This window comes from Cervus elaphus, chromosome 1, assembly GCF_910594005.1.
Source record: "Cervus elaphus chromosome 1, mCerEla1.1, whole genome shotgun sequence".
In the NCBI taxonomy this organism is placed as follows: domain Eukaryota; kingdom Metazoa; phylum Chordata; class Mammalia; order Artiodactyla; family Cervidae; genus Cervus; species Cervus elaphus.
This window is the reverse complement of record NC_057815.1, coordinates 7,374,717-7,400,369: the sequence shown is the minus strand read 5'-3', so window position 1 is coordinate 7,400,369 and position 25,653 is coordinate 7,374,717. Positions and strand designations below refer to the sequence as shown.

General features: G+C 42.2%; 1 protein-coding gene across 1 annotated transcript in view; it reads left to right on the top strand.

Moving 5' to 3' along the window:
* LOC122681552 overlaps positions 1-24,409 on the top strand; it is a 101,675-nt gene extending 77,266 nt beyond the window's left edge. Inside the window, exons 13-20 of the mRNA XM_043883795.1 lie at positions 3,762-3,822; positions 10,487-10,652; positions 11,693-11,758; positions 12,833-12,871; positions 14,221-14,263; positions 15,684-15,761; positions 18,452-18,508; positions 24,029-24,409. Coding sequence (XP_043739730.1) covers positions 3,762-3,822; positions 10,487-10,652; positions 11,693-11,758; positions 12,833-12,871; positions 14,221-14,263; positions 15,684-15,761; positions 18,452-18,508; positions 24,029-24,154 — 636 coding nt within the window. The 3' untranslated portion in view covers positions 24,155-24,409. The remainder of the gene's footprint in view (positions 1-3,761; positions 3,823-10,486; positions 10,653-11,692; positions 11,759-12,832; positions 12,872-14,220; positions 14,264-15,683; positions 15,762-18,451; positions 18,509-24,028) is intronic.
* Positions 24,410-25,653: the final 1,244 nt, after the last annotated feature.

Below are 25,653 nucleotides of genomic sequence, written 5' to 3'. Positions count from 1 at the left end.
GAATAGATGGAACTTTGTTGGCAAAGTAACGTCTCTGTCTTTTATTTTATTTATTTATTTATTTTACATCTCTGCCTTTTAATATGCTGTCTAAATTAGCCATAACTTTTCTTCCAAGGAGCAAGTGTCTTTTAATTGGCTGCAGTTATCATCTACAGTGATTTTGGAGTCCAAAATCATGGGACTGGATGCCATGATCTTCGTTTTTTGAATGTTGAGTTTTAAGCCAGCTTTTTCACTTCTCTCTTTCACTTTCATCAGGAGGCTCTTTAGTTTCTTTTTAGTATGTTAAAAAGCAGAGATATTACTTTGCCAACAAAGGTCCGTCTGGTCAAAGCTGTGGTTTTTCCAGTAGTCATGTATGTTTGTGAGAGTTGGTCTATAAAGAAAGCTGAGCACTGAAGAATTGATGCTTTAGAACTGTAGTGTTGGATAAGACTCTTGAGAATCCCTTGGACAGCAAGGAGATCCAGCCAGTCCATCCGAAAGGAAATCAGTCCTGAATATTCATTGGAAGGACTGATGCTGAAGTTGAAACTTGAATACTTTGGCCACCTGAAGTGAAGAACTGACTTATTGGAAAAGACCCTGATTCTGGGAAAGATAGAAGCGGGGAGGAGAAGGGGATGACAGAGGATGAGATGGTTGGATGGTATTGCTGACTCAATGGACACGAGTTTGAGTAAACCCCAGGAGTTGTTGCTGGACAGGGTGGCCTGGTGTCCTGCAGTCCATGGGGCTGCAAAGTCGGATATGACTGAGTGACAGAACTGAATTGAACTGAACACAGTCAAAGGCTTTGGTGTTATCAATAAAGCAGAAGTAGATGTTTTTTCTGGAATTCTCTTGCTTTTTAGATGATCCAACAGATGTTGGCTATTTGATCTCTGGTTCTGCTGCCTTTTCTAAGTCCGGCTTGAACATCTGGAAGTTCATGGTTCACATACTGTTGAAGCCTGGCTTGGAGAATTTTGAGCATTACTTTGCTAGCGTGTGAGATGAGTGCAATTGTGCGGTAGTTTGAATATTCTTTGGTATTGTCCTTCTTTGGGATCGGAATGAAAACTGACCTTTTCCAGTCCTGTGGTCACTGCTGAGTTTTCCAAATTTGCTGGCATAATGAGTGCAGCACTTTCACACATAATCTTTTAGGATTTGAACTAGCTCAACTGGAATTCCATCACCTCCACTAGCTTTGTTCGTAGTGATGCTTCCTGAGGACCACTTGACATCACGAATTCTAGGATGTTTGGCTCTAGGTGTGTGATCACACCATCGTGGTTATCTGGGTCATGAAGATATTTTTTGTATAGTTCTTCTGTGTATTTTTGCCACCTCTTTTTAATATCTTCTGCTTCTGTTAGGTCTGTACCATTTCTGTCTTTTACTGTGCCCATCATTGAATGAAATATTCCCTTGGTATCTCTAATTTTCTTGAAGAGATCTCTAGTCTTTACCATTCTATTGTTTTCCTCTATTTCTTTGCATTGATCACTGAGGAAGGCTTTCTTATCTCTCCTTCTTATTCTTTGGAACTCTGCATTCAAATGGGAATATCTTTCCTTTTCTCCTTTACCTTTAGCTTCTCTTCTTTTCTCAGCTATCTGTAAGACCTCCTCAGACAACCATTTTGCCTTTTTGCATTTCTTTTTCTTGGGGATGGTCTTGATCACTGTCTTCTGTACATGTTACAAACCTCTGTCCATAGTTCTTCAGGCTTTCTGTCTGTCAGATCTAATCCCTTGAATCTATTTGTCACTTCTAGTGTATAATCGTAAGGGATTTGATTTAGGTCATACATGAATGGTCTAGTGGTTTTCCCTACTTTCTTCAATTTAAGTCTGAATTTGGCAATAAGGAGTTCATGATCTGAGCCACAGTTGGTTCCTGGTCTTGTTTTTGGTGACTGTTATAGAGCCTCTCCTGGGCTTGCCGGTGGCTCAGTAAAGCGTCTGCCTGCAGTGTGGGAGACCCGGGTTCGATCCCTGGGTTGGGAAGATCCCCTGGAGAAGGAAATGGCAACCCATTCCAGTACTCTTGCCTGGAAAATTCCATGGACTGAGAAGCCTGGTGGGCTACAGTCCATTGGGTTGCAAAGAGTCAGACACAACTGAGCGACTTCGCTTTCACTTTCTTTCATAGATCCTCTCCATCTTTGGCTGCAAAGAATATAATCAGTGTGATTTTGCTGTTGACCATCTGGTGATGTCTGTGTGTAGAGTCTTCTCTTGTGTTGTTGGAAGAGGGTATTTGCTATGACCAGTGTGTTCTCTTGGCAAAACTCTATTAGCCTTTGCCCTGCTTCATTTTGTACTCCAAGACCAAATTTGCCTGTTACTCGAGGTTTCTCTTGACTTCCTACTTTTGCATTCCAGTCCCCTATGATGAAAAGGACATCTTTTTTGAGTGTTAGTTCTAGAATGTCTTGTAGGTCTTTATAGAACCATTCAACTTCAGCTTCTTCAGCATTACTGGCATAGATTGGATTATTGTGTTATTGAATGGTTTTCTTTGGAAATGAACAGAGATCATTCTGTCGTTTTTGAGATTGCACTCAAGTACTGCATTTCAGACTCTTGTTGACAGTGAGGGCTACTCCATGTCTTCTAAGGGATTCTTGCCCACAGTAGTATATATAATTGTCATCTGAATTAAATTCACCCATTCCAGTCTGTTTTAGTTCACTGATTACTAAAATGTCACTGTTCCCTCTTGCCATCTCCTGTTTGACCACTTGTAATTTACCTTAATTCATGGACCTAACAGTCCAGATTCCTATGCAGTATTGCTCTTTATAGCATCAGACTTTACTTCCATCACCAGACACATCCACAACTGGGCATTGTTTTCTCTTTGGCTCAGTCTCTTCATTCTTTCTGAAGTTATTTCTCCACTTCTCTCCAGTAGCATATTGGACACCTACCGACCTGGGAATTTCATTTTTCAGTGTCATGTATCTTTTTCTGTTTTCATACTGTCCATGGGGTTCTCAAGGCAAGAAATTAGAGTGGTTTGCCATTCCCTTCAGTGGACCACGTTTTGTCAGAACGCTCCACCATGACCCTTGCGTCTTGGGTGGCCCTGCACAGAGTGGCTCATGGTTTCATTGAGTTAGACAAGGCGGTTCTGACTTAAAACGAAAATAAAATTAGAGAAGCTCAGTGAAGTTTCCCACCTTCAGTCAGTTGAGTAAGGACTTTGTGAAAATGTTCCCATTCTTGTGTATAATTACTTACTTGATATTTTTTCTACATTTACGTATATATTTTGACTTTGAGATATGTGTTTAGTAAGTCTCTTTACTGGGAATTTTTCTGTACTATGATGTTGAATGTAAAGAACATCCAGTTAAGATTTTGGGCTTCCAGAATCTAAGTTGAAGTGAATATTGATACCTTATAATTTGCACATTTTTTCCCTTAAATTTGAACCTGGGGTGAGATAATAGAAATACATTTAATTTTTATTCAGCAGTTTCCTGCCTCTTGGGAGAATATATGTTCACCAAGTAAGATTTTCTTAAATGTTGGGTAACAAAGGATATTTGTCTTACAAACTATAAGGGAAAAGCCCAGATAGTTGAAGTGAATGAATGGACAGTTCAGCAGCCGTGGAGTAGAAGCCCCTTGTTCTCTGACCCGTGGCATGCTACCCCCTTGCCTGGTTGCCTTCGTTTACTCCCCAGAGTTCTTTCTCTGCTTATGTTCACACACCTGCCATGAACATCACTGAAATGCATGTTCTATTTACTCTTGTTTCAGAGCTCAAGCATTGACTTTCTAGCAAGCCAAGGATTTGATTTTAATAAGGTTTTTCGCAACGGTAAGATTACACGTGACCTCTCTTCAGAGCTTGTAAATCTGGACTCGGTTGAGAATTATCTCTCTGTGCGTACTGTCTGAGACAGGGTCTCGGATTTCCATTCCAGCCTGTGCAGCCGTTAGAGTTTTTATTGTGCCCCGCTGTTGAAGGCCTGGTCCAGCATGAGTGGCACAGGAGAGGCGCTGCTGCCTCCTTTAGCTCTGATGAGGCCTCTCGAGCCCCCAGAGTCGTTGGGTGGGGCTTGTGCTGTCACTGGTGTGACTCAGTCGCCTGGCAGACTCCCTGTGGGGTATGTGTCCCTGTTGTCTTCCACTGAGACAAGTGGTCCAGTGTCGCATTTTCATAATCGGCCATGTTTCAGTAATACTGCGATGGTCTTTGGAAGAAAAAATTCAGTTCTGATGGCTAACTTGCTGGGTGATGTGCTGACCAGCAACCTGGTGGGGTGGGGGGACCAAGTCCGAGTCCTTGTCCCCAGCGTAGGGCATGATCCCTCAGAGAGGTGATTGTTAAATATTTAATTAATGAACACTGGACGTTCAAGCACATCAGAGTGGTTTTTTTTTTCCTCCATTCATTTACTTCCCTAAAAGTGCCTGGGAAAGCCTCTGTCGTTCCCAGCAGTATTAAGTGCCTGCTGCTCTAAGGTCAGTAGCTACTTTTCACTTAATTATTCTTGTAAACTGCTTTCTTTCCCATGGTGGATGTGTTACTGAGTGGGGTAGGGAAGGAGATATTTCTCAGCAAAGGTTCCAGAACATAGACTTCAGCTACAATCTCTTTCCCTCAGCATGATCTCCTTGTAGGGTCTTTAGGACCATGTCATGTTGGTTGTTTAATTGCTTCAGTGGTGCTGCATCCTCATATCTACTGGTGCTTTTGATATTTGGAAATGCTAAAAAAATTTTTGAATCCAAACTGCTTAACCTAGTGGGTAAACCTGCTGGGTAACACAATTTGGGTATAACAAAGTAATTTTATTTCCTGTGGCTCATGCTTGACTCTGAAAGCCACTATAAAATACAAATTCCACATATAGTTAGAGTACTATGATGGAATGTGTGCAGTTTTTTTTTTTTTTTTTTTTTTGGCATGTGGGATCTTAGTTCCCTGACCAAGGATCGAACTCGTGCCCCCTGCATTGGAAGCATGGAGTCTTAACCGCTGGACCATCTGGGAAGTCTTATTGCAGAAATGTTTTGAAGGAACTACTTTAACCAGATTCCTATGAATGTGTAATTTCCAGCCTGATGGTTTTATTTTCATAGAAGGAGAGAAACAGCTTCATGAAGGATGCTTCATTTTCTAGTTTTGTAGTCAGACCTTGAAGTATTTTAGTCACAACTGCATCAGGGCTCCCAGGCCATCTGTTATTACTGAGACTCTTATCCCTGTGCTTTAAATCTGACCCGGACCTTTATTCCTCTTCCTTATTAAATCTTTGCACTCTAGGGTTTGCACATGCTAGACCCTTTCCTCCTGGCAGCCTCCTTGGACATACCTCTGACTTCCTTGTCTGAAGTGGAACCAGGTGACTGCCGTCACCATTCTCCCAAGCACAGATGGTTTCAGCTGTCTATGCAGCCGGGCGGTAGGCCTTCCACCTCAGTCCAGCTGAGTTCTTCTCAGGAGCCACGGCTCTTCCCAGGGCTGTGTAACCAGCTCTGCCGTCCCCCTTCTGCTGACGTCCTGGGTGTGATAGAACTGGGATTCTAGTGCAGGCTGTCTAACACCTGAATTTATGCTCTTTAACCTCCAGGTGGAATCTGCATTCCTGCAAATGTTCCCCTCTCTTCACCCCAGCCTCAATTATTTTAGGTTCTGTTTGCAAGGACACCAGAAGCCTAGACTTTGGCTCATCTTTCTCTCTATTCCTACCTCTCTCCTCCTTCTGGGTTACTCCAGCATCCACATGGAGCACCTGCAAAAGCTCTGTCGTGTCTACTCCCAGGGGGTCAGCAGTCCTCGCTTCTGCCTCCCCTTAGCTGTCCACTCCCTTAGTGGCATCATGGGTCTTATCAGGAGGAACTGTGCCCACCTCCATCATTTCTCCTTGACAGCGCCTCCTCTCGTCCTTCACATCCACTTGGCTACCTCATTTCAGCAGTTGGTTGATCTCCATTGCTTTCTCACTGTCAGTTACCTCCTACTGTCTGGTCTTAACTTCGCTCCTTGTCCGCCTGGTCCATTATTATCCTTTCTTCTTCCTCTTGCTCCTCTCCACATATTGAACTCGTCTAGCTAAGTCCCAGCCTTAGTTGGTTCTGATCACTCACTTTCTCTCTTCCTGAGCATCTGAGTATTGCAGTAAAATGGAACATACCTGAGCTCATTTGTCACTTTAAATGCATGAGCACAAGCATCAAGTAAGGACTCCATCATGCTCAGAAATCCTACTTTTCTGACTTAGAAATTCCCTTTCTGACTTTCTACGATATCAGTATTTTTACTTTCTCTCTCCAGGCCTCCCTCTCAGCTGCTGGTCATGACTCAATGAAAATAGAAGCCAGCAGGCAAGAGCCAGTTTGTGTTCTTACCACCAGACCCACAGGTCTCCCCGCCGAGCCTGGGCCCAGCCTTTTCACAGGTGTTCCTTAGAAGGCTAGTCCCTCCCTCTGTGTCAGGCACTGGCCCTTCCAGTTTGCCCTTCTGTCTGCTGGATGTTTTCCCTTCTCTGCTGATCATTCCATCAACCTTTGTAAACATTCTTTTAGTGTTGCTGCTGCTGCTGCTAAGTCACTTCAGTCGTGTCTGACTCTGTGTGACCCCATAGATGGCAGCCCAACAGGCTGCCCCATCCCTGGGATTCTCCAGGCAAGAACACTGGAGTGGGTTGCCGTTTCCTTCTCCAATGCATGGAAGTGAAAAGTGAAAGTGAAGTTGCTCAGTCATGTCCGACTCTTTGCGACCCCATGGACTGCAGCCTACCAGGCTCCTCCATCCATGGGATTTTCCAGGCAAGAGTACTGGAGTGGGGTGCCATTGCGTTCTTCGTCTTTTAGTGCAGAGCTCCTTAATCTAGTCCAGAGGCTGCTTTCCTGCTATAGAGTGAGTTCTGGAGTCTGAATCTGGGGAAGGTGGTGATGAGTTGACATCTATATTTTGTCTAACCTTGAACTGAATTTGTTCATTTCTTCTGTTAGGAATGTAGGCAACAACCCAGCCACCTTAGCAGTAGCAGGAAGTTTGTCCTCAGTGAAATCCTAGGTATCTTCAAGTGGCATTTTTGTTGTGGCAGATATCTTGAATATTGTTTACCTTCGCCAGTACTTTGAAATTACCATCATTAATTCACCTGCCAGTAGGTCTTTTAAAAAAAATATTTATGTATTTAATTTACTTATTTGGCTGCACCAGGTCTTAGTTGCAGCGCTTGGAATCTTCGATCTTTGTTGCAGCATGTGAACTCTCAGTTATGGCATGCCAGATCTAGTTCCCTGACTAAGGATTGAACCCGGGCCCCCTACATTGGAAGCGCAGAGTCTTAGGACCAGTGGGGAAGTGCCTGCCGTTAGGTCTTCTTATTTAATGTGTTGACCAGGAAGCTGGTATCTTACATTACTATATCATAGATATAAAAAAAGTTCTTGGTAACTATTTCAGTATAATTACTTTCCTTTATAATCTTGTGTATTTTATTTTATGCATTTGAAAACGTCATTTTGAGGTAGGGCCTGTAGATTTCACCCGACCACCAAAGGAGTAGGTGGCACGTGAAGATGAATCACGCCCGTGGGGATCTGTCTGTCTCAGAATAACACTGACCAAGCACACCCGCCCCTCACTTGATTCCACATCCCCAGCGCCACTTCTGGCCTGCGATGCTCCCACTCAGAGGAAAGCATCTTGAATGAGGGGCTTGCGCTTGCCATTCCTGCCTCTTCCCCTCTAGTTTTCTCTTTACCCACCTGAGCCCGTTTGCTGTCCGCAGCCCTCCTTGGACTTGAGGTCGGGTCAGACTGCCAGGATCTCACACCTTGTGGATCCTTCTTTGTCCTCACTCCGCCTTTGGCGGAATTTGACTGGGTCGATTGCTCCCTCCTCCCCTGGACACTCTCCCCTGGCTTTTAGACTCTTCGTTCTGTGCTTTTCCTCCTGCCTCCCTCTGGACTTCTCCCCATTCTGACTGTTTCGTCTCCTCTGGCTTCAATGTTAGTCTCATATATTCCATGGTTTTATTTACTTTTTATTATTAAATTCTTATTTTGAAATAATCTCAGACTTTATAAATGTTGCCAAAATACCTCAGAGAATTCCTGGTACCTGCCCTCCAGTTTCCTGAATGTTGGCATTATACTGTTTGCCTTGTCATCCTTTCTCTCATTACATGCTTGTGTATAATTTTTTCCCCCCAAACCATTTTAGAGTAAGTTCCAAACATGACATTTCTTTATTCTAACTACTTCAGTGTGCATTTTCCTAAAAACAAGTACCTTCTCTTACACAGTACAGTAATCCAAATTAGGAAATGGATGTTGCTCTAGTACTGTTACCTCATTTACAAACCTAATGTATATAAGTTTTGCTACTTAGAGTAAAAGAGAAAAACAACTTCTCCCCATCCAGATTCACTCTGGGCTCACACGCTGCATTTAAGCTGTCATATCTCTTTGCTCTTTTACAATCCAGAACAATTTCTCAGTCTGTCTTTGATTTGAGTACCTTGACAGTATTTTGTAGCGGAGGCTAGTTTGTGGCATGCCCCTCGATTGGGACTTTTTTGATGTTTCCTCAGCCAAGTCCAGTACTCTTGCCTGGAGAATCCCATGGACGGAGGAGTCTGGTAGGCTACAGTCCATGGGGTCGCTAAGAGTTGGACATGACCGAGCGACTTCACTTTGACTTTTCACTTCCATGCATTGGAGAAGGAAATGGCAACCCACTCCAGTGTTCTTGCCTGGAGAATCCCAGGGACGGGAGAGCCTGGTGGGCTGCCGTCTATGGGGACGCACAGAGTCGGACACGACTGAAGCGACTTAGCAGCAGCAGCCAAGTCCAGAGGCATCGATTCGTCTCGGGCAGAGACACTGCAGATGCGTGCTGCTCAGTACATCATATCAGGAGAACGTGACACCAGTGAGCCGAGTTACTGATGATTATCGCTCTTCTGTTTACTTTTAGAAAAACACACGTACAGTACGTCATCTGTTAACCATTTCTAAGTATACAGTTGGCTGGTATTAAGTACATGCATATTGTTGTGCAGCTTTTGGTGTTTGGAATGTTGATCAGACTTCTTCAATTAGGTTTAGCATCCACTGATGAGTCTTGCTTGAGACAGTTATTACTGCTGACAAATGATGATTTTCTAACTTCATCATTGGTTCCACAGTTTGTTAACTGTCCCATGACTTGTAATGCCCCCCTTTATCCTGATGACACCTGAATTTGTATCTCAGCACCTTTCTCCTAAGCTTTAGCCTTTTATTTGTAGCTCTTCATTTATATGTACATCCCTAGATGATTTAATATATCCAGGAGGTAGCTTTTGGCTTTATTGGGACAACTGTGTCCATTTATTTTACTCACTGTGTGTGGCTGTTTTCATGTTACAAAGATGTTGAGATCTCATGTTGCCATAGAGATCTCCATATGGCCCATAAGCCTAAAATGTTTCTTGTTTGTCTCTTTAAGGAAAGGTGTACTGATCTCTGATCTAAGCGGTTATCTCCTGCCTGGACAACCACAGTGAACAGTTCCTTCTGGCTGACCTCCCTACTTCAGTTCTCATAGAAGTCCAGATGGTCTTTTAAAAACATGGAGCAGGGCTTCCGTGCTGGTCTAGTGGTTAAGAATCTGTCTTGCAATGCACATGGGTTTGATCCCTGGTCCAGGAAGATTCCATATGCAGTAGGGCAGCTAGCCCGTACATCACAGCTACTGAACCTGAGTGAGCTCTAGAGCCTGTGCCCGCCATAGCTAGAGAGTAGCCCCTGCTGTCTGCAACTGGAGAAAGCCCGTGCGCAGCAGCAAAGACCCAGTGCAGCCAAAAATAAATAAGTAAATAATTTTTAAAAAGTACATGAAAATAACGGAGCAGATAATGTGATTATTGTGCTTAAAGCCTTGCAACAGCATCCCGTTGTCCTTAGAATAAGTAAATTCTTACCGTGGCCTCTAAGGGCCCGTGTAATCCTGCCCCATCCTCTGCAGCCTGACATTATTCCGTTCTCCTGCTTACAGCTTCCTTCTCTGGAACTGTTTCTGGAACAGTCCAAGCCATTTCTGTCCTCTGGGCATTTATGTCTGTTCCCTGCCTGAAATACTCTTCCCCCAGTTCCTGCGTGTCTGATCCATGCTCACCTTTTGGGTCCTCCTGCCTGGTGGCCTTCTTTGGTCGTCCTAAGGTTGTTCCCTTCACTACAGAGCAGGACGCATCTACCTTGTTCATCATTAGCTCACCGGCACCTGGTATGGTGCCTGGCACAGTGTACATGCCAAATTACAATTTATTGAGAGATGAATGAACGAATGAGCACATGGAGTGAATGAAATAAGACACATACATTTCAAAATCACTTGCTGTTTCCATTGATTTTTTTTTTTTTTGAGCTGTAGTCAAATATGGTCTTTCCCAAGTATTTTAGACTCTGTGGTTTGTTACAAAATTTTTTATGATAAACAGTGACTTCTGCTAATACACGCTTTTAAAAATTCTGTTCAGGAATTCCGTACTTAAATCAGGAAGAAGAAAGACAGTTAAGAGAGCAGTATGATGAGAAGCGTTTGCAGTCCAACGGCGCAGGTGCTCTGTCCTACACATCTCCTAACACTTCAAAGTGTCCCGTGACAATTCCTGACGATCAGAAGAAGTTTATTGACCAAGTAGTGTAAGTTCCTAAACTGAAAGCAGACGTGTGATGAGACGTGTGTCTTGGGGCAGGATCGATGCCTGTATCTCAGGCTTGTGATACCCACACACAGCGCACACAGAGGGTGATGTGAGGGCAGGATTTAATTGTGGCATACCTGAGTTTGTGTTATATGTTGTTCAATCGCTGAGTTGTGTCCGTCTCTTTGCGACCCCATGGACTGCAGCATGCCAGGCTTTTCTGTCTTTCACTGTCTCCTGAAGTTTGCTCAGACTCATGTCCATTGAGTTGGTGATGCCATCCAACCATCTGCTGTCAGTTGTAAATGGAGTTTTGTGTACTGTGCGCAGAATTGCCATGTGTCACCAGGCCTGAGACTGCCTTGGCAAGGGGGCAGACCTCTTGTGTGGACCACAGGCCTGACAGCCACTGTTCCCCCAGAGGCAGAGGCCCATCCAGATATTGCAACATATCTGTGTTTTTTTTTTTTTCTGTTGTGGTGAAGTTCTGACAAGCAAATGTGCCACGGGAGGAGCGTCTGGTTTTGCTTAGTTTAGTTATCAGTATAACTGCTGACTCATTGGAAAAGACCCTGATGTTGGGAAAGATTAAAGGTAGAAGGAGAAGAGGGTGACAGAGGATGAGATGGTTGAATGGCATTACTGATTCAATGGACATGAACTTGGGCAAACTCTGAGAGATGGTGAGGGAGAGGGAAGCCTGGCATGCTGCAGTCCATGTTGTTGAGACGTGGACATAACCTGGCGACTGAACAACAGACTACTTGGCGACTGAATAACAAAACTACTTGACTAGGAAAGTAAAAATGTAAATCACTTGTATCAATGAATCCTTGAGAAGTTGTCACTGACTCATTAATAACAATGACAAAAAGAATCTGCCAAAGTAAAGTATTTTAAGCCTTACTGAACTAAAAAGTTATGATTTGGTAAAATTACATTGTCATATGTTACTGCTTTTGAGTATGGTGGTTCTTTTGATTGATGACTTCGTTCCTTAATGATGCTGATGGTCATATTTTTATTCTAATTCTTCAGAAAGAAAATAGAAGATTTATTACAAAGTGAAGAGGACAAGAACTTGGATTTAGAGCCATGTACTGGGTCAGTTGCCTTGAATATTTTCACTTGTTCTTTTTTGGGAAAGGTAGATGATTTCTGGCATGTGCTCTTCTTGGTCTCTTAAAAACATTCATAAATAGTCTTTTTATTATAGGTATGATCCCAAGATTTCAGCACTAACTTTAGTGTTAACACAGTGGGGAGCATGGTATATTGAGACACTGAATGAGTGCTTTGTCCTGTCCTGGAGGGAAGAAAACTGTTATGCACCTCTGCTTTAAGACATGCTCAAGAGTGCGTAATTATTGTAGCCTTGATGTGTGCTTCATACAGAAAGACTTCAGAAGAGCCAGAGTCCATTGTTAGGCTATTTCTGTCCTTTTCATTTCTCTCTGCAGTAAAAAGCATCGGTGTTTCAAAGAGTCAGTAATTGAAACAGCCTGCTTTCCTTCCTTCTCCTTTGTGACTAGCTTCAACAGAAGTGTTTTAATGCATCTGTCTACTTAAAATTCTCTTCATACAGCCACAGGAGGTAATATTTTGGTTTGATAAGGACTTCTGCCTCTTTTATAAAGGCAGTATAATAATAGCAGTGATAAAGAGCATTTTCAATTCATTAGTTCTCTTGGAGAAGGGAATGGCTACTTCAGTATTCTGGCCTGGAGAATTCCATGAACTGTTCCATGGGGTCGCAAAGAGTTGGACATGACAGAGCGACTTTCACTTTCACGTTCAGTTCATTGATTCGGCTGTGTCGGGACACAGTTGTGGCACACGGGCTTGTCTCGCAGCTTGTGTGGTGTGTGGACTGAGTTGCCCCTTGGCATATAGGATCTTAGTTCCCCGACTAGGGATCAAACCCGAGTCCTGTCCATTGAAAAGTGGATTCTTAACCACTGGACCACCAGGGAAGTCCCAGTAAAGAGCATTTTGATGAAGAAAGGTGGTGAGGAATCCTCCCACCTCAAGCATCCTCTCTGTTCTTTTTTGCATGTTAACTGTCACTTCTAATGAAGCCTCTTTTAAAACTTATGTGGTCTTTCCCAACCAGTGCTTGGTCAGTTTGAATTTTGCTTCAATGATTGCAAATTAATACCTTTTCATTTGTTTTCGTAGGTTCCAAAGAAAACTGATTTATCAGACTTTGAGCTGGAAGTAAGTGTTTATATTATACATGAGGGCTCTGTGAGGGACCCAGGATTAAAAAATTAAAAGCAGTTTTTTAGCCTTTATTTCATTTTTGATGTTCTGCTGGTTTTGGTGACTTGACCATACTGTGTTCTTGGGCAGTGCTTCATTTTGTTACTGTTTTCCCCCCAATTTCTTAAGTTAAATACCCGCTTAATTTATTTGCTCTTGCTTCTTAGTAGCTGCTGTAAAGGCTTTACAGTTTTCTTTTAATGATCGATTTGGCATATCCTAAATTGAAGTATTATTTGAAGGTATATGAAGGTATGTGTAGTACCTTTGAAGGTATATAATAAAGTTTGGCTTTAAGACCTGGGAAATACTCAGGTGAATGGTCTTTGTTTTTCTTTTTTGAAACAGGATAATTTTTACTTAGATTCTTGTCATTTAATTTATGCAGCTTAAAATATTTAATTATATTAGGCTGCCTTCTTTACTATATTTCAGTAGCATTGTACACAAAATTTTTAATTTCATACTTTTGCTGTTTATAAGAAATACTGAAATAAAGTAGATTAAATGAAAGGTGAATGCTTTTTCTAAAGCAGGGATTAGACCATGGGTGGGTTTCAGGAGGCCTGTGAATCTCCTGAAATAATGTCCAAAATTTTGTATGTGTTTTTTTCTGGAGGTGTTTCCATTAGTTTAGTTATATTTTCAAGTAAATCTCTTAACTTAGCAGTTGAAGGTCAGGATTGGAGAGATGGATGTTTGCACTTGACTTTGTTTGGGGTTCTTGTTCTTTCGTTAGAATCTGCCAGTGAATTTACTTTGACCAGACCAGGAAAAGGGCCATTATTATTTGATCAGGCTCCTTTCTTCTCATGTTATCCTTGCAACATACTCCCTATGGATTCCAGATTCCTCTCCTTGGCAGATGCCAACTACTGTGCAAGCTTACCACAGAGTTACTCATCTCAAACCTCCCCTGTGTGTGCCCCAAACCATCTAAAGAGACCTTCAAAATTTCACTTAGGAAGTAAGCATTGTGACATTTAGAAGCAAGATTTGACTGTGAAGTAATGTGTTGACTGTATTATATGATGCCTGACATTTCAGAAACTGTCTAAGTCCTAAAAACTTAATTTGAAATGAGATACATTGCTGTATTCTAAGAGCAGAGATAGGGAAACATTTGGAAACTGAAATATTATGGAATAGGCTTACTCTACAGTCTTCCTGTAGTGATATTTATTGCATACTTAATAAAACTGATGTAATGAAATTATAGCTATATAGTTGTTTTAAAAGTACTTTAGGGTCTTAGCTGTCATTATCTCATCTATTGATAAGCACGTTTTCTTTCTTTTCTTTAGGTATCCCAAAGGCATTCATGTTGAGACTTTAGAAACTGAAAAGGTAACCCCAAGGCTTATCCAGGGCCAACATTAAATGCACTGAACCAGTGCCATAGTAATCAAATACAAAGTGCAGTCAGATCAGGAAGTTGAAAATCAGAGTTGACTCCCATACGCATGAGCTGGGCGACATTGGACAAGTCATTTCCCCGCTGCCAGCCTCAGTTTCCTCATTTGTAAATCCACTCATGAGCATGGTGATGATGAGCTCTACTGTCTCACGGCTTTTTAAAAAGTAGTGGATGGAACTGAACTTTGTAAACTTGAGAGCATGCAAATGTTAGTACGTGTTCTCATCATCACAGAAAGCTGGTATGCATGGTACTCCTGGAGTAATTGCTTCTTGTTACATGGGCCACTAAAATTAGGTTTTAGAATCTGGGGCATAAGCATGCTGTCATCATGTATTCCCAGAGAGCAGTGATAGAACCGAAATGGGTAATGGTGGGCTGATGGTGGGTTCCTTTGACGGAACTATAGAATTTTAGAATTTATTTCATTTCTGTAACAGTTGATATCTGGCTGTCCTTTTTATAATGCAGAGTGAGAACTTTTCCTACCGTGTCTGATAAATGTTGTCCACGTTCCATTGCCAAGAATGTGTTGTCCAAAATGCCTGTTTAGTTTTTAAAGATGGAACTCCACCCTTTGCTTGGTTTTAAGTATGTATGGAATGTTATGATAGGAATAGTAGTAGTGGTGGTCAGACAGATGGAAATGGTGCGGAGACAAAAATATACATGTGAAATAAACTCAGTATTTAAAAAAAAAAAAAAAAGAATTTGGTTCTTGTTCTTAAGTGAGATGTATAATTAAGAGATTATGTATTAAATCTTGCTAGAAGATAAATCTCAAACTTTGACACAGGAGATTTTGTGGTGTTTGATTGATCCAGAATGCAGTGTGAGAAAGAAGATGCTAGTTACCCGACAAGTTACTGGAAAATCCAGGATTTTTCTCTTATGTTAATAAGATACAATACAGAAATTTTTTAAATTGAGGTAGGGTTGACTTACAGTATTAGTTTTAGGTATATAATATAATGATTTAAATTTATATGGGTTACATAGAATTTTTATTTTAAAACCAACTATTTTGAAATCCATGTTCAAGTACAACATCTTAGTGTCCATTATGGAGTGTCTTACTCTCACAGTCTCTTGATATTTATAATTGACTCTGTTGGGGTGAATTAATAAATCATAGGAAAATGTCATGGAAACATGGAGATGAGTTCTAGTTTGTAAAGCAACAACTCAACTTTGGTGGCATTTCAAGATACTTTGAATGTGTTTTTCCCCTGAAAGACTGTGCACTGATAAAAAATTATAACTTCTAATGGTGGCAGAACCTGAATTTCAAGAGGGTGAGGCGGGTCGGGTAGCTTCCAGAAAATTGAATATCTGCCTTATGTCTTTTAGAAAGAGCGATACATTGTTATCAGCAAAGTAGATGAAGAAGAACGCAGAAGAGAGCAGCAGAAACACGCTAAGGAACAGGTGACTGAACTACACTCATTTCCTTTGGGTGAGAAATGCCAAGAGAATTGTAGAGCTTTTGTTAGATTCAATTTAGTGAATCATTTTCTACCATAGAAGAGTTGAATTCATAGCAAAACCTGAAAGAGAATGAGGGTAGGTATTTAGATGTAGCCAGCAAAGTGAGGGTGGCATTGTGGTGGACTGTCTTCACCTCCGTGAAGCCATCTCAGAGCAAGAGTTAGTGGCTATCATTCAGACTTTGTGTCACTGAGCATCTCAGCCCATTAAGTGATCTCACCGTGGCTAAATTCAGGCCCGGTTAACTAGTTTTCCTAAAACAAAGTTGAGACGATATGGGCCTACAGATGCATGCTCATAGTTAACGTTGGAACCTCACTCTAGTTGTCCTCTGGAGAATGGTTTCGAGCAGGAAGACTAGTTAAGCTGAAGAGTAACCAGCTAAGAGACACCAGTGGCCTTAAACAGGAGAAAGTGAAGTGGAAGTGTTAAATGGTCTTTCATGTCCAACTCTTTGCGACCTGATGGACTGTAGCCCACCAGGTTCCTCTGTCCATGGAATTCTCCAGGCAAGAATACTGGAGTGGGTTGCCATGCCCTCCTCTAGAGGGGCTTAGCTTTGAGAACAGGTTTTTTTTTTTTCTTTTAAAAAAAATATTGTCTTAAAAAATTTAATTCTGGTAAAATATGTAACATGAAATTTACCATCTTTGCCATTTTGAAGTGTTCAGTTCTGTACTGTTAAGTACATTCACATTGTCCTACAACCATCACCACCATCCATCTCCAGACTATTTTTATCCTGCAAAATTGAAACGCTATACCCATTAACTAGTAACTTCCCACTCCTCCCATCCCCCAGCCTCTGGTACCCACCGGTCTACCTTCTGTCTGTGAATTTGACTCCTCTCAATGCCTCACATAAGTGGAATTGGATAGTATTTGTCTTTCTGTTACTGGCTTTGTTCATTTAGCGTAATGGCATTTTGGGTTCATCTTTATTGTAGCATGCATCACAATTTCCTTTCTTTTTGAAGTCTGAATAATATTCTATATACCACATTATGTTTGTCCATTTACCTGTTTATGGACTCTTGTGTTGCTTCTGTCTTTCGGTTCTTGTGACTAATGCTGCTCTGAACATGGTTGTCAAGGACTCTCTTGAGTCCTTGCTTTCAATTCTTTGGGGCATATACCCAGGAGTGGAATTGCTGGATCATATGATAATTCTATTTTTAATTTTTTGAGGGACTACCATGCTATTTCCCACGTGACTGTACCACTTTTCATTCCCACCAACAAAGTACAAGTGTTCCAATTTCTCCACAAAACCACCAGTGCTTTTCAGACTCAAGAGTAGTTTAAGGAGGTAAACAATTTCAGTGAGGGTGAAGTGGGAGAGCAGGGGGCTTGCAGGTTCCTGGGAATTAAACTGGACCTAGTGAATTTTTTTTGTTTTAATTTAAATTTTTGACCATGCCACACAGCATGCAGGATCTTAGTTCCCTGACCAGGAGTAGAACCCATGCCCGTTGCAATGGAAGCACAGTCTTAACCCCTGGACCAGGGACATCCCAGGAGAAGAGTCATTAAGTAATTTAGCTGTGAAGAGATAAGGAGAAGGAGAATGGTTCTCTAGAGTTTAGAGTTAAGGAAGGGATTTCAAGATAGGAAAGAAATTGAGTCTGTTTAAGCACCGTCATGAAGAAGACAGGAGAGAAGAAGCTGAGTGGGAATGCGTCTCAGTGTGATGCTATAAAAATTTTGTAAAAATGCATTTGACCAGGAAAAAAGACAGCGGGGTGGTGGGGTGGGGGGGCTTCCCTGGGGGCTCAGTTAGTAAAGAATCCTTCTGTAGCGCAGGAGGATCCTTGGGTTGGGACAATCCCCTAGAGAAGAGAATGGCAACCCACTCCAGTATTCAGTATTCTTGCCTGGAGAATTCCATGGACAGAGGAGCCTGGTGGGCTACAGTTCATGGGGTCAAAAAGAGTCTGACACGACTGAGCAACTAAGCACTCACTCAGGAAAAAAAAAAAAAATCAGAGAATTCTTGATTAACAGATGGTCTGAGTGGTTCTCCTCAGAATGGAATGCAGTATTGATTTGGCCAGCAGGTGGCAGCTTTTAAAAGTCCCTGTTTATAAGACAACTTCTCGTTTAGTCCTTAAGTTGTATCAGACTCTGCAACCCTATGGACTGTAGCCCACCAGGTTCCTCTGTCCATGGGATTACCCAGGCAAGAATACTGGAATGGGTTGCCATTTCTTCCTCTAGGGGATCTTTCTGACCCAGGGATTGAACCCATGTCTCCTGCATTGGCAGATGGATTCTTTACTGCTGAGCCACCAGGAAGCCCCTCAAGGCAGCTTGAGGGATATGGAAATTTCAACAGTTGATTGGAAGTGATGGGTATACCCTAGCACTGTTATCTTAGTAACTAGTGAATAGTTTGCCACTTGCTCAGCCCTCTCTCTGAAACAGAAAAATGGTACATGCAGAAATCATTTCCAACACACTTGTTTGGGGGTGATGGACTCAAAGCAAACAAAAGTCATCTAACTGGATATAAAATTTCAGTCTCTGGTTTTTTTTTTTTTTTTTTTTTTGCTTAGATTCAATAAAGAACTCATTCAAATAAGGAACATATATATTTCAATAGTTGGTGTTTTGTTTTGTTTTTAAATTAGGAAGAACTGAATGATGCCGTGGGATTTTCTAGAGTCATTCATGCCATTGCTAATTCGGTAAGTGAAACACACTTTGTAATTAATTTCCTGGACATAACATTTACTGTGAAATGCCAAGTTATCATTGCAAATCCATCATCTGGTCACATTGATGTTAGAATGTTTTCCTGGTCTGGAGGGAGAAGTTAGAACTTCATAAAGATAGCTTGTTGTCATAATGTGCTCAGTCTGATATTGTAATTGCTGAATTACATCCAAACCATTTTTTCAGAAAGCATTTCTATTAAAATGCAGAAGAGGATTATACTGTGATGGCCTTATGTGGCTCCATGAAACTGATATTTATTATTCTCAAAACCAACAAGAAGCAGAATAGCAAACTAAAGAATATGAGGAGAAATAATCCAGTGTTTGAAACCTTGTATTCCTTCATTAAAAGAAATCTAGAGGATAAAAATAATTGTGTTGAATTCTTCCACTTAATTGAATCTTGTATCTTTGTTTTTAAAATAATCTTATTTATTTATTTATTTTGGCTGTGCTGGGTCTTTGTTGCCGTGAGGGCTTTTCTCTAGTTTCAGCGAATAGGGGCTACTCTCTAGTTGCGATGCGCCGGCGTCTCATTGCGGTGACTTCTCTTGTTGTGGAGCACAGGCTCCAGACCACGTGGGCCTCAGTAGACATGGCACATGGGCTCAGTAGTTGTGTCTCCTGGGCTCTAGAGCACAGGCTTGATGGTTGTGGCACACGGGCTTAGTTGCTCCCCAGCATGTGGGATCTTCCCGGGCCAGGGATTGAACCTGTGTCTCCTGTATTGGCAGGCAGATTCTTTACCACTACCCCAGAGAAGCCCTGAATTAATTATATCTTGATAACATTTGATGCATTTAAAAAATGTGTCAACTGTTTATGTAAATGTGCTGGAGGATTCTGTGATAGATATAGTAGATATTTTCCCTTGTTTCTTACATCCTTTAAGAAAAGAAGCACACCCATCTTGCAGAGAGAAACTGGGTCTTGCTGCTGGTTGTTCTGTTGAGTTACCCATCCAAGTCACACTGCTTGCCTGATGCTAAACTTCCTGGAGTCCGAGACTTCCTTGTCCTTGAGTAGCTGGCCTAGGGAGAAGGATTTGTCTCCCTGGAGGAGTCATCTTGTCCCTTAAATGCTGAGCCCTGCATCGGGGAAGCTTGAGGGCAGTGCTTCAGGAGTCCGTGGTTGTCTCAACAGTAGGTGCAGCCTTGTCACACAGGAGCACTTTTGGGGAGGCAGCCACTGGCCCTGGGAAGGGGTAAACAGAACTTAGACCTTGAGAGAGAGAAGGGCTGGCTCCTCAGGAGCTCTTTCAAGTAAATGATATTACTGGAACAGAATAGAACCAGGGATGAGCCTGGAGAAAAACAAAGGTGTGGGTCTCTTGAGAAGTAGCCAAAAAGCTAGTTTAGAACTCAACATTTCAAAAAACTAAGATCATGGCATCTGGTCCCATCACTTCATGGCAAATAGATGGGGAAACAATGGAAACAATGACAGACTTTTTCTTGGGCTCCAAAATCACTACAGGTGGTGACTGCAGCCATGAAATTAAAAGACACTTGCTCCTTGAAAGAAATGCTGTGACAAACCTAGATAGCGTATTAAAAAGCAGAGACATCACTTTGCCAACAAAGATCCATATAGTCAAAGTTACGGTTTTTCTAGTAGTCATGTATGGATGTGAGAGTTGGACCGTAAAAAACGCTGAGCACTGAAGAATTGATGCTTTTGAACTGTGGTGTTGGAGAGAAGACTCTTGTGAGTGCCTTGGACTGCAAGGAGATCAAAGCAGTCAGTCCTAAACTAAAGGAAATCAGTCCTGAATATTCAGGGTCTGAAAAGACCCTGATGCTGGGAAAGATTTAAGGCAGAAGGAGAAGAGGGTGACAGAGGATGAGATGGTCAGATGGCATCACTGATTCAATGGACATTAACTTGGGTAAACTCCACAAGATGGTGGGGGACAGGGAAGCCTGATGTGCTGCAGTCCAAAGAGTCAGGATATGACTGATCAACAGCAACAAGATTGTGTGTATCCAGAGAAGCAGAGAGGGCTTCCCTGGTGGCTCAGTGGTGAAGAATCTGCCTGTAATGCAAAAGTCTTGGGTTTGATCCCTGGATTAGAAAGATCTCTTGGAGAAGGGAATGGCAACCCACTCCAGTATTCTTGCCTGGTATATTCCATGGACAGAGGAGCCTGGTGGGCTACAGTCTATGAGGCCACAAAGAGTTGGACATGACCGAGAGGCACACACACCCACACAGAAGTAGAGGGGAGTTTCTGGTTGTGTTTGCTTACATTATACACACTTAACCAGCCGTTTTCAGAGCAGTGGTGGATTGACTGAAGCTGTCCCTGAAACAGATGTGGGGCAGCAGTTGGCTTTGAGCTCCCATAACCAGCATGATGGTTTAGGGGGCTTTTCCAAGATGGGGGCATTTGTTTGCCTTGTACAAACAATTCAGATCCTTGAGCCAGCTGTGCCTCTATTTTTCCTCTCTGTGGTCCCTCTTCTGCAGAGTGATTCATGGCAAGTTGTGGACCATTCGTAGTGCGTGTCACAGAGCATACCGTGATAAAAATTTAGCCCTGTTTATTAGTGATCCAGACATTTAAAATTTAAGTCACATACAACTACTAACATAGTTGAGCTCTGTATAGCCAGTGAACAAGTAAACACTCTGTATTAGACCAGATTCTTTCCCTGTCATTCTTAGTAAGGAATCTGTTTTCTCTAGTTTTAAAAAAAATTCGTATTAATTTTTCACCCACAGAAAAACTGGTAGAGGATTTCTATACGCCCGTCACCTGGCGACACCTGATGTTACTGTCTTGTATAACCACACAGTTGCAAAACCATGAAATTAGCCTTGGTACAATATTATGAGCTAACTTGAATTTAACCTGTTTTTCCTCTAAGTCCTTTTTCTATTGATGGTTCTATCTAGGATCCCACATTGAGTTTACTTGTTATTTCTCCTTACTCTTCTGCAGTCTGTAGTTTACTTTGTCTTTTATAACCTTGATGTTTTTAAAGAGTATTGATTGATTGTAATTGTGTCAGGTGTCCCTTGGTTTGGATTTGTTTGATCTTTTCTCACGTAGGATTGAAGACACAGTTTTGGCAGGCAGACCACAGAAATGATGGTTCATGACGTTGACCCCCATCACTCAGTTCAGGTGGTGTCTGCTGGGTCTATGCACTGTAGAGTTACTGTTTTCCCTTTTGTAGTTAATAAATATATTGGGGGCGATATTTTGAGATGCTGAAAACCCTGTTTTTTCTTGAGCTTTTGCCAGTGACAGCATCTGTCGGTGGATCTTGCCTGCAGCCATCATTACTGTGGTATTCTAGTGGCGAGTTTGTGTTTCCCTCTTTCTCCATTTGTTTCTGGAAATCTTCTAGAAGAGCCGCCCCTGCTCCCCTTCTGTTAATCCTTTTTTTTTTTTTGGACTCAGAGAAACTTATTTCATTCTACATATCTTTAAACAATTTGTTTATTTGGCTGCAGCAGGTCTTAGTTGCAGCGTGCAGGCTCTCTAGTTGTGGCACACAGGCTTAGTAGTTGGGGCTTGCGGGATGAGTTGCTCCAAGGCATGTAGGATCTTAGTTCCCTGATTAGAGATCGAACTGACATCCCCTGCAGTAGAAGGTGGATCCTTAACCACTTGACCACCAGGGAAGTCCCCATTGTATAGATTTATCTCTTAATTTAAAAACATTATTTATTTATTTATTTGTTTCTGGCTGTGCTGTCTTCATTGCCGCCTGTGGGCTTTAGTTGCAGTGGAGCAGGGGCTACTTTTCTCTGGTTGCGGTGCACGGCTTCCCGGTGCAGTGGCTTCTCTTGTTGTGGAGCATGGGCCCTAGAGATGCAGGCTTCTGACGCTGTGGCACACGGGGTAGCTGCCCCATAGCCTGTGGGGTCTTCCTGGACCAGCGATCGAACCGTGTCCCCTGCATTGACAGGTGGATTCCTAAGCCCTGGACCATGAGGGAGGTCCCTCTACAGATTTTAATCTAGTGTTCTTATCATTTATTTTGTTGCTCGGATGGTACCACATGGGCCATTGGTGCTTCTTCAGGCTGGCTCGCCTGTAACAAGCCCCTTCCTTTTCTGAGCACCTCCTTACTTTCTGACGTCACAAGATATTCCACACTCATCTTGTATCTTCCTTTCCTCAGCTCTAGAATCAATGACTTCTCCAAGGAGCCCGGGTTCCTTTTAGAAACCAAGTTCTGGTGCTGGGCTGCTGTGGTGTTACTACTACTAGTTCCCCTCCCTGCACAGAGCTGAGAATGATACATGTGTGTGGCCACGCATGTTTACACACGTTGATATTTCCGTGTCTGACTTACATGCATATTTTAAAAAATGAATTTATACTGATACACGACAGATTCTAGTCCAGTACCACAGGGTTTACTTTTAACCTACTCTCTCTTCTTTGTAACTTTTTTCCCTCCAACACTGGGAATTGCAGTTCTTGTTATCTGCTGTGTTGATGTTACTTCTGTTCTTCCCAGCCACCTTCAGTATGGTCGAGGGCTTCATTTATAATACAGTTAGGTTTATCTTTTAGGGCTTCCATTTTGGGTTTCTTCCTTCTCTGTGGTTTCGATCAATACTTGGTATCTTAGCACTGTGTAGATATTCAGAATGAGAGGATAGCTCATCTGTTGGATTTGGGAGATTTTGTATAGAATTATTTATTTCAGAGGATTATGCTTACCTTTGTGAGTCAAGGAGTATTGCTCTGAAGGTCCACTGGGACATAGAGAAAAGCTCCAGATGCTTTATGTTAAAAATGCTGTCACCTGGCTAGCTAAATCTAAATTGATGTTCCATTTTTGCAGTTTAATTTTTATCAAAATGGACTAATTTATTGCACATATATTGTACCTCGTTGGTTGAAGAGCAGTGAATTTCATTGGAAACAATATTTCGAAACAAGCCCTGTGGAATTTGGCATACATGATGAAGGAAATGGAAACATTCTATTTAATAAAGTTACTTATTTTTTACCTTCTAGCATTGTTATAAGTGTGTCTTTTGAAAATAAGTGAGTTGTTTTGAAGAATACATTTCTGAAATAGATATTTGGAGTTTGTTCACAAATTATTTGACAGTTCAAGGTATCTAGCATTTTCAGTTACATTTTTGAGCTCTTTAATAAAAATTTTGCTACTTCTGATTCTTGTGTTAGTAAAAATTTTACTACTTCTGATTCTTTTGGGTAGAAAATGAATAAAATCAGAGAAAAAGATCAATGAAATCAAAGTCATTTGGAGCTTTTACTTTGCATTCTGGATTTTACACCAGAAGAGGAATGAAGCCAGCCCAAATTTCTTTATTTGCATATCTTTATACATTTTTTTTTCCCCTTAGTGTCAAAAAGTAAGTTTAGTACAAAATCCTCATGGAACCAAGCCATACATTTCAAGATACTTAGCATTTTCTGTTTTTTTGAGCTCTTCAATAAAAAGCCCTGATAAAATTTTGCACCAAGGAGTCTTTCCTAACCTTGACTTTTTTCAGGGGAAGCTTGTCATTGGACACAACATGCTCTTGGATGTCATGCACACGGTTCATCAGTTCTACTGCCCTCTGCCCGCGGTGAGTGACCTGTCAGCCTGTGTTAAAAATTCTCATCTTCAATACTGAGAAAGTGTTCTTTGTGGGGTGCCGTTCCCTTGTCTGCACCTGTCCCCGAGGGACAGTCTCCTGCACTTGGTTGAATGTTTTTGAAGAGATTTTAAAGGATCTTCGGACATCTGCCATTGCTGGAGCGAGGTTAAACATTTGTTTCGTCTTGATGCCGGAGGTTTGTTTGCTCAGTTAGTGCTGAGCAGGGGTTGCTGAGCCGCAGATGTGGTCTCCGGGTTTGATACTGCTAACGTGAGCCACAGCAGGGCGCTGAAGCAGGGGTGGCTGGGGTAGGGGTGGGGGGCGGGGGTGGGTGGTGGTGCTAGAGGTCTGTAGACTGGGTCAGGTTGTGTAAAAGTCTTGGTTGCTTCTTGCAAGGTAACCCTTAGATTCTCTGTGGACCGTGGTGTTTTGGGACTCTTGGAGCCGTGCGGTCTCAGGGCACCAAAGCACAGAGTCCGGGAGAAGGGCTTCTCTCTGTCTCCTCCTCTTCGCTCCCTGACTGCCTAGGGCCTCATCTTACTGCTGCTCATCACTGCAGTGCCTTGCCTTCATTTACTCCCCCTGTTTTCTGTCCTTCAGTGACCTCACCCGCCTTCTAGAACTTCAGTTGGAGACACCGACATCTTCCTCTCCAGCTGGCATCTCTCCTCAGATCCGGTCACAGTTTACGCTGACCCCGCACGTCTCTACCTGGGTAGCTTTCAGAATGAGTGGGGTTTAAAATTCATGTGTCGCAAACAGGGTGTGCAACTTAACGTAACCTTTCTCTCCTTCTGTCTCCAAACCCGTTCTTCCTCCTGATTGCTTTACTGTAAATGATACCCAGTCACCAACATGGTTTTTAACATCCGTTTTGGCTCTTCCTCTGTCCCCCAGATCTGGCCAGTTAGAAAATCCTGGCAGTTTTGTCTCCAGGCTGTCTCTCACATCTGGATTCTTTCCATTTCAAGTAGCAAGTAGCCTTATTCCTCATCTGAAGATGGCAAACTCCAGGCAGGATTCCCTGCCTCACTTTAACCTTCAGCCCATCCTTTAAACAGAGGTTGGCAAACTTTTTCTATAAAGGGTCAGATAGTCAAATATTTGGGGCTTTCCGGGCTGCCTAGTCTTTGTCAGGACTCTTAAGATGGTCATTGTCACCTGAAAACTGCTGTAGAATGCAGTGTGTCAACAAATGGGTATGACTTTGTCCCAGAAAAATTTTATTTAAAAATAGGTGATAGGCCAGATTTGGCCTGCAGACCGTGGTTTCCAGCCTCTGCTTTAAACTATCATACCGCCAGATTTTTTTTTTAATTGGAAGATAATTGCTTTTCAATATTGTGTTGGTTTCTGCCATACAACAACTCGAATCAGCTATAATTATATATATATCCCCTCCCTCTTGAGCTCTCTTCCCTCCCCCGACCCTATCCCTCTAGGTCATCACAGAGCACCAGGCTGGGCTCCCTGTGTTACACAGCAGCTTCCCACTAGCTAGCTGTTTTGCGCATGGTGGTGTATATATGTCAGCG